This window comes from Polypterus senegalus, chromosome 8 (assembly GCF_016835505.1).
Source record: "Polypterus senegalus isolate Bchr_013 chromosome 8, ASM1683550v1, whole genome shotgun sequence".
Lineage (NCBI taxonomy): Eukaryota > Metazoa > Chordata > Cladistia > Polypteriformes > Polypteridae > Polypterus > Polypterus senegalus.
In genome coordinates this window covers 53,343,981-53,353,588 of record NC_053161.1, presented here as the reverse complement: position 1 = coordinate 53,353,588, position 9,608 = coordinate 53,343,981, and the positions used below count along the sequence as shown (strand labels likewise).

The window sequence follows — 9,608 nt, the reverse complement described above, 5'->3', positions numbered from 1 at the left end:
AAACCGGATTCCAAAAAAGTTGGGATACTAAACAAATTGTGAATAAAAACTGAATGCAATGATGTGGAGATGGCAAATGTCAATATTTTATTTGTAATAGAACGTAGATGACAGATCAAACGTTTAATCCGAGTAAATGTATCATTTTAAAGGAAAAATATGTTGATTCAAAATTTCACGGTGTCAACAAATCCCAAAAAAGTTGGGACAAGTAGCAATAAGAGGCTGGAAAAAGTAAATTTGAGCATAACGAAGAGCTGGAAGACCAATAAACACTAATTAGGTCAATTGGCAACATGATTGGGTATAAAAAGAGCTTCTCAGAGTGGCAATGTCTCTCAGAAAGGTGTTACCCAGCGAAAAATTGCAAAGACTTTGCATCTATCATCATCAACTGCATAACATCATCCGAAGATTCAGAGAATCTGGAACAATCTCTGTGCGTAAGGGTCAACGCCGTAAAACCATACTGGATGCCCGTGATCTCTGGGTCCTTAAACGACACTGCACCACAAACAGGAATGCTACTGTAAAGGAAATCACAGAATGGACTCAGGAATACTTCCAGAAACCATTGTCAGTGAACACAATCCACCATGCCATCCACTGTTGCCAGCTGAAACTCTAGAGTGTTCTCTCAGTGAAACTCTACAGCCATTTCTAAGCAAGATCCACAAGCTCAGGCGTTGTCACTGGGCCAGGGATCATTTAAAATGGAGTGTGGCAAAATGGAAGACTGTTCTGTGGTCAGACGAGTCACGATTCGAAGTTCTTTTTGGAAATCTGGGACGCCATGTCATCCGGACCAAAGAGGACGATAACAACTTGGGTTGTCCTTAACACTCAGTTCAGAAGCCTACATCTCTGATGGTATGGAGTTGCATGAGTGCGTGTGGCATGGGCAGCTTGCATGTCTGGAAAGGCACCATCAATGCAGAAAAATATATTCAGGTTATAGAGCAACATATGCTCCCATCCAGACGTCATCTCTTTCAGGGAAGACCCTGCATTTTTCAACAAGATAATGCCAGACCACATTCTGCATCAATCACAACATCATGGCTGCGTAGGAGAAGGATCCGGGTACTGAAATGGCCAGTCTGCAGTCCAGATCTTTCACCTATAGAGAACATTTGGCACATCATAATCGCCCAAGACGATTGAACAGTTAGAGGACTGTATTAGACAAGAATGGGAGAGCATTCCTATTTCTAAACTTGCGAAACTGGTCTCCTCGGTCCCCAGACGTCTGTTGAGTGTTGTAAGAAGGGGAGATGCCACACGGTGGTGAAAATGGCCTTGTCCCAACTTTTTTGGGATTTGTTGACACCATGAAATTCTGAATCAACATATTTTTCCCTTAAAATGATACATTTTCTCAGTTTAAACTTTTGTTCCTTGATTTATGTTCTATTCTGAATAAAATATTAAAAGTTGGCACCTCCACATCATTGCATTCAGTTTTTATTCACGATTTGTATAGTGTCCCAACTTTTTTGGAATCCGGTTTGTAAATAAAGTTTGAATGTTGTGGGCAAATTCTACATATACTGTATCTCCGGGTTACTTAGGTATGAACTAGAACACTTTAATTAGATAATTAACAGTTTAAAAAAAAAACAAAAAAAACTCAATGCTGCCAACACACATATGTAAGTGTATGTATATGTATATATACGTGTATGTGTATAAATATAGATAGATATATAGATATAGATATATATATAGATATATAGAGATAGAGATATAGATATATAGATATAGATAGATATTGATATATGTATGTATGTGTGTGTGTATATATAGAGATATAGATATAGATAGATATAGATAGATATAGATATATATATATATATATATATATATATATATATATATACATATATATAATATATATAGAGAGAGAGAGGTAGATGTGTGTATATGTATTTTGTTCAAAGCAATTTTGGATTAACCATTAATAAAACCAGTTAAATATTTTTTAGATTAATTTAAGTTTATTCAAATATTTTTAATTCACAAGGATATATTTTCTTTTACTAGAAGAGTTGCGGAAGCTAAGCTGGTCAGGGATACCAAGACAAGTTCGAGCAATAACGTGGAAGATTCTTTCAGTAAGTTTTTCTTTTTTTTCCTCCTTATTTCCTGTTATTAAATGTTATTGTAGGCCATTTTCATTTTAAAAGTTTTATTTTTAACAGAAAACCTCCGTACATCAAAAATTATTCACATGTTCGTATTGTTATTGGGACTAAATATTGCAATTTGCGCATCTTTTTTTACTTTAATTACATTCTTTATTAAGTGCTCAAGTTATGTTTTTGTACTTTGTTATGCATTTGGAGATGTTGATAGGGGAATTTACAAAAATGCAGTTACAAGCTCAGAAATGCATTTAAGGTGACTAATTTTTAATATGGGATTAAAATCGAGATAAAGTATAGAAGTAGTAATTATTCACGCAAACTTATGAAAGGTTTTGAGATGCTTACCTAATCAAATCGGATCCACATTTTTTTCTCCCTAAATAACTTTCTGTCCTGCAGTAACAAAGACATCCCCCAACATGCATTCATTAAGTGTGTACTCACACTAGACATGTTTGTTCCATACCTTTCACCCTCCCTACTCTGCCACTGACCTGCACTCATAAAGCACTTATCATTCTGGGCCTGTACATGCTTTCGTCATGACCATGCAACTTTCTGTAATGCCAAAACAAGTTTCACACACTGAGTGACATCATGCATATCAAAACAATGTTGCTTATTTTGTGGTTGTTTTGAAGTTGTGAAGGGCAGGATAATGCTCTACCCTCTTACAGATTTACTGATTATGTGTACCTCAGTGTTTTGCTGTTAATTGTGCTACACATACAAGAAATTTTTACGATGGCAAATGATGTTAAGGGAGGAATTTACAGCTTTTCTTGCCAGCTACAATTCACATTCATGTTTAAAGTGAGAATCAGAACCTGCTTTTAACTCAAAAGAAATTGAATGAAATGAAAATGTAACTGATCTGTTCTCATGCCCACCTCTTCCAAGTGGGCCAGGGCATGGCCTGGCTGGCCCGGCATGGTGCAATCACACTAGTCAAACGAACTAGACTTTACCAGGTTACATGCGGACAAACGTGCTTGGGCAGGGAACAAATTGCCAGTGTAAGTATACCCTCAGATTTTTCAGGATATTTTTATTTACACAAACTCTTTAAACCTGCTTTTGTAATACATTTTTCAAATCAGATTTGTCACACCAACACCATGTGACATTTGGTGTTTTGAAATTTTATGCTTGCATTTGTACGTGGCAGAAACATAACACTCGCTGAACAATAATATTTAATTGAAATTTGAAATTTCACAAATTTCTGATACTTTCTTATTATTTATTTGGCAGGCATCGCTGTCCAAGGCAACTTACAAAGCAAATTGTAATGCATACATAATAAAAGTGCAAGCATTAAAGCAACAGCGAACAAGATAAAGTAAACACAAAGGAGTAGAACTATTACATAATTATGCCTACAGGTAGACAAAAATCAGTATCCTAAACTCTTTGTCAGTACAGCAGCAGTTATCCTATAGAAGACAAGCTAAGCAGATTCAAAATCTTTATATATAATTGACTAAGTCGCACGACAGAGACCATGGGATATGCATGACAGAGCACCACCCGCCAACTCTAACCCTCCTCCCACGTCCACCCTCGCACTCGAGGCATGCGCACTGCCTGCTCATGTGCCCGCATGCAACACCTCACCAAACACAAATTTCTTAATCTTATTACCACTGGCATGCCTCCGCATAAACTCAAAATTAAAATTGGTTCAGTTGTAATTCTTCTCAGAAACCACATGCCAGCAAAAGGTCTCAGTAATGGCACTAGACTTTCCGTTACCAGCATTCACCGCAATGTACTGGAGTGTAAAACTATCGCAGCTGCTACTTCACAAACTGTCATTATTCTCCGGATTTCCCTGACCCCATCAGATTCAAATTTTCCTTTTACTTTTACACACAGGCAATTTCCTGTTAGATTGGCCTTTGCAATGACAATTAATAAGGCACAGGGCCAAACTTTCAAAAAGATATGCATGTATCTGCCAAAACCAGTTTTCAGTCACGGACAATTGTATGTTGCTCTCTACAGAGTTCCATCTTTTCATTCACTCACAGTCGTATCCTCAGACCCACCCCATTTGGACAACTATGTCTTTCAGGAACTGTTCACCCATCAATAAATAATTATGCGGCGGAGTTGGCTAGTAGTTAATAAAAAGGCGTGTTTTGAAAAGATGCATAAACGCAAGTAAATCAGATGCAATATGAACAGATAATGAAAAATAATTCCACATCATTGGAGCTAGAATGGAGTAATATAGTACAGTCATGGCATATCTTGGAAGAGGAGGATTGGTCTGGGATCAGGCAAATCCTTGCAGCAACAGGAGAGAACGAAGCAGAGGAGTAGTAGGAGTCAAATGAGGAAGTGAGAACACCTACATTTTGGAGGAGCTGAAAAGGTTTGATAGCAGCTGGATGAACCTGCAAGGAGAGTGTTGCAATAGTCAAGCCAGGAGGGAATCAAAGCCTATACAAGGAGTTGTATGACATAATTACTGAACAAGAATCTTTTTAATAATATGAAAAAAGAAATGATAAGAATTGTCTATTAAAGATATGTTCAGTGAATGAAACTGAACCAAGTCATACCAAGTTTCTGATTGTGACTGATAGTTAAAGGGTGACATCTTCAAGACCAATGGAAAGAGAATCAGAGGGCAGTTACAACATATTTGATTTTGAAAGGTTAGGTTTAAGGCGATGACCATTCATCCGTTATAAGATGGCAGAGACACAGCTGGAAATCTGTGCTGAAACCGCTTTGTTGTTTGGTTTGGGTGAAAGGAAGATCTGTGCATCATCAGAATAGAGGTGTTAGGAGAGGCCTTAAATAGTAATGACATTTGCTTAAGAATGAATGTAGAGAGAAAAGGGAAGACCACCCAGTACTGATCCTTGAGGCAGTCCTGTAGAAAGTTTCTGTGGAGAAGACAAAGAGTTGGACTGGGGACATACAGGGATCAGCCCGAGAGATAGGACTTGAACCAGTCTAAAACAGAACCACTAATTCCAAGATTCTCAAGGGAAGAGTTAAGTAGGGAGTGGTTAACAGTATCAGAATCTGAGGAAAGATCAAGGAGGATTAGGACAGTGGAGAGAAACGCATCTTGAGCAGGTCTAAAAACATTAGTGACAAAAAGCAGTGCAATCTCAGTAGAGTGACCTTTGCAGAATCCAGATTGAAACAGATCTAGTAGATTGTTGGCTTATAGAAATGAATAGAGTGGTTTCTGAGCTATGCCATCTAGGTTCTTGGTTAGTAATGTAAGAAGGTAGACAGGGCAGTAATTCTCAGTGGCAGACTCGTTGAGAGAGGGATTGTATGAGGCTTCTTGAAATCATTATGGAAGATGCCAGTGGTCAGTGAGGCATTGAAAAGAGATGCAAGGTATCAAGAAAGGAGAGATGCACTGATGAAGATGTGAAATAATGGGGCCCAGGGTATGGGTGGTGGGTCTGTGCTTACCCAGCAGGTCAGAAATGCCTGAGTCATTTACTATAGAGGAGAAGTAAAGAGAAAAATGACACAAATTAGGGTCAAAGGATGTTTTTGATGTCTTGAACTGTTTTTGGATGTTGAGAAAAGCTGCAAGGAAAGGAAAATTCAGTGACAGTTTCACAGAAATCAAAGACTGAGGGAAGCGGAATAAAGATTTGTTTAGAAGGAATGGAGACTCATCAGTGTGGGAGGTAGACATGGAAGCGAAAAGAAATAAGAATAGGAAGTGTAAGGGAAGAAGACATGTGGCAACAACAAACATCATGGAAATACAAGAGCTGTAGATAAGGTGGAAATTGAGGATGCTTTAAATTTTATCTGGTTTATTTGACATTTATTTCAACTTTAAGGCTATTTTTGTGCAATCAAAGATATCAGTTGAAGATTTTAACATTATTTTAGAATTCCTGTTGTGACGATGCGGGTTCGGCTCCACGCTACCATCGCTGTTCAGGAAGCCCTTGAACCCAACACCGTCGATAATGTCACCGAGATGAGCTACACAGTGGAGGCAACAACATAGCAAAAACAATCCTTTAAAAAAAGAGGTTAAAACGTTCATATGGAAGCAATGTTTAAAGCCTTCTTTTAAACTAGCGTCTCTCTTGCTTCACCCATCTGAGCCCTGCAACAAGTGAGACGCTCTCTTTCTGCAGCTGACCTTTGTGCCTGCCTATGCTGTCAGTTGCCTTATCGATCCTTGACCCCGGTCGGCTCCTCTGGACAGCGACTTGGGAATTCCCCACGACCAAGGCTCTCACGCAGGGAACACCATGTGTCAAGTCCCGCTGCCTTCTGCGGAGAGTCCTACATCTTCCGGTCACTCCCGCCCTTCATAAAAACAAATCTACGGGAGCGACCACAACCACTACTTCTCCCAGGTGTTGGCCCATGCGAGTGCTTGCCCGCTTCCTGCTTCACCGACTTGCGCTCTCCTCCTCACTGCTTCCTGCTGCAACCTTTGTTTCCTTCTCTCTCTTTCCTGTTCGTTCCTTTTTTTTTTTGTTGTTCTCCTTTCCTCAACTGACTCGTGACGAGGGGCCATAGCAGCTGCAGCATATTAGCCACAGGAACAGTCACGGATGTGGGCAGTCCCTCACCTGTGCACTAGGTGAGAAACGCCCACACTGCAGATCGCCCCGCGGCTTGCTGCAACCACTACGCCCCCTCATGAAACCGCTGCGAGTGTGGTGATTATCTATTTAAAAACTGGCCCTTACTCAGAGCGCTGTGGAGCCGCTATCTGATTCTCTAGTGTATTAGTAAAATACTTTTGCCACATTTTATTTGTTGTGATAATTAACATTTATTTGTCTTCAGAAAGTTGATGAAGACTTCAGTGTTTGCTGATTGATGTGTACTGTTTAAACAGCTCCTCTAATTATGCACTTCCATTTAATGCATTTAAAGTTGTGTCACAAGAGTCTGCTTTCTGTTTCCCATCCTAATAACATTAGCCTCAAGAATTTATGGTGAATTGGGATGTTTTTAAATAAATAAATACATTTTACTTTTGAATAAATATATAGCATGGATTAGCTCAGTTCATCACTATTGTCGACCTGCCATAGGCATAGATAAACTAGAAAATGGCTGGATAGTTGATTAGACCAGTATAGCCAAGTTCATTACATTGAGATGAATACCCAACCTCCGTTCCTTTATTGTGGCATGGTATGGTGCTACATTAAAAAGCAAATTATTATTGCTACAATTTGTAACTCATTGAAATGTGTGATGAAAGATAAAATGATTATTTTTCACAGGTTGGTCATGATCTCACATAATCGATCTTTCAAAGCTAATTTAAAATATGGTGAAGATAACAATAACTAAAGCCTTTTTGAATTGAAAGAGCAGTGTAATTTTAACATTGAACTTAAAATATGTGGGCTTTTTAAATGATAGTCATGATACCTTCAGTGCTGTGCTGAAATCAAATTGGAATCAGAGGCAAACCTGGAATAAATTATTTAATTTCATTAGGAATTCTTTCATGTGCCTTGTGTACTTTGTTAGCGTGAACTAAGCCCCTGCACCTTTCAGACTACATGTGTCTGATTTTATAGATGCCTAATGTTTATAGGGTCTTTGTAATTTTAACTGAAAATATGTCTTAGAAGAAGACCCAAGGGCTAGAGAAAACTTGTACAAGTCCTTCGAGCCACGTATTGATGATCCCAGGTGTATATTCAAATCCTCACACTCCATTCCATGAAAGTATGGTCCATTAACCTTTTGTAAATGTCACCCAAATGTACCCATTCATAATTATTAGACACTGTGAAGAGCTGGCATTTTGTCCCAAGTTGGTTTTGTCTGATGCTTCTGGTAGAGCAATTTGATAAGCTTGTACAGAAAATGAACAAGTAGATATTGATTAGGGAGATGATCTTGTCTTTTGAGAGTTGAATAAGATTTGACTTTTTCATTAGGTATTTTACTGTTTTGAGTAAATTATTCAATATACCAACCATGAATTTAAAGGTGTATTCAACCCTTATTTTTTCCACTCATATGAATTTTATTGTTTAATATAGTGTTTTATATAGATACACTTAAAAAATGAAAGAGGACAAAACTACAGAATAATGTTTGTTATAAGAAATGTTCCATGGCTAATGTGTACAAGTTGAGTTAGCTCTCAGTCCAGTTTCTCCTTAGTTTAAGAAACTGCCTCCGCAATAAGTACCATTACAAATATATATAAATATCTACTTACCATCTGGAATACAAGGTTGCCATATGGATTGAGGAAATTCCACTTTCATATCTCCAGTCCTGTTAAGAAGTCTCTATATGCAGAGTATGAAGCATGATAGTGGAGCAAACATTGAGGCTCTGTTTGACAACTTGAAGCAGTTTGTGGTTGATCAACTTCTCCACACATGCTAATCTTCCCAACACAGCTTCCAAGTTGAGCTCAGCACTGACGGAAGTTCTATAAAAGAAATCATTTTTTCATTTATAGCTTTAGTTTATTTTCTACATATGCCTTCAATTTTAGGGTTCCAGTGAACTTGGCAGGTGGGTCTGTAACTGATTTCTACTGTATCTGTCCCATTTAAATATCTCATACACATTGAGTATTTGAACTTTAAAGTTTACAAAATATGTTCCAAAGGCCTTAGGCAGTTTCCAGATTACAGACACTTTTCTTCTCTTAAAGTCTGTTCTTATCGGCCTCACAGACTGCTTTTCTCTTGTTTGTGCTACTGGGAGGAGAGCTGTTGATTTAAACCTTATAATTTTTCACTGCTTTAATTTCACTCTTGAGATTTGGAGGTGTGAGTGGCACCTTCATTACCTGCAGATATTTAGCGTTACTTTGTTCTGTGATTTATAAATGGTTGTCTTCATATGGGCACTTTGGAAAGGGAAGTGGAGATGACTTCAGGGAATGTATTTTTACTGTGTATGTTGCGGAAGGGGATTGGGTGGAGGGCCCGGTGAGCTGCTTTCCTTATGTATATGTTTCCAGGGAAAAAATGAAAATGTCCTGGTGCTTTTGTTTTTATTTATTCCCCCACCCCCCTGTTTTAGCTTTTGGTGTCTCTACTTTCTGCACTCATGGCCAATCAATTGTTGACTTCTTGGAAGCAGATTTCAGTTTTATAAGATAAGGGTATAGTATGAGTAAAAGGAATATTAAGGATGAAGTACAGTAATCCCTCCTTGATCGCGGGGGTTGCGTTCCAGACCCCCCTGCGATAGATGAAAATCCGCGAAGTAGAAACCATATGTTTGTATGGTTATTTTTATATATTTTTAGCCCATATAAACTCTCCCACATTGTTAACATTATTAGAGCCCTCTAGACATGAAAAAACACCCTTTAGTCAAAAGTTTAAACTGTGCTTCATGACAAGACAGAGATGACAGTTCTTTCTCACAATTAAAAGAATGCAAACATATCTTCTCTTCAAAGGAGCGCAGTCAGGAGCAGAGAATGTCAGAGAGAGAGAGCAAGATAAAAGCAAA

General features: G+C 38.3%; 1 protein-coding gene across 1 annotated transcript in view; it reads left to right on the top strand.

Annotated features, from left to right (window-relative positions):
* Nucleotides 1-9,608, top strand: part of tbc1d22a (TBC1 domain family, member 22a) — a 212,609-nt gene that overhangs the window by 76,347 nt on the left and 126,654 nt on the right. The window contains exon 4 of the mRNA XM_039762143.1: nt 2,044-2,114. Coding sequence (XP_039618077.1) covers nt 2,044-2,114 — 71 coding nt within the window. The remainder of the gene's footprint in view (nt 1-2,043; nt 2,115-9,608) is intronic.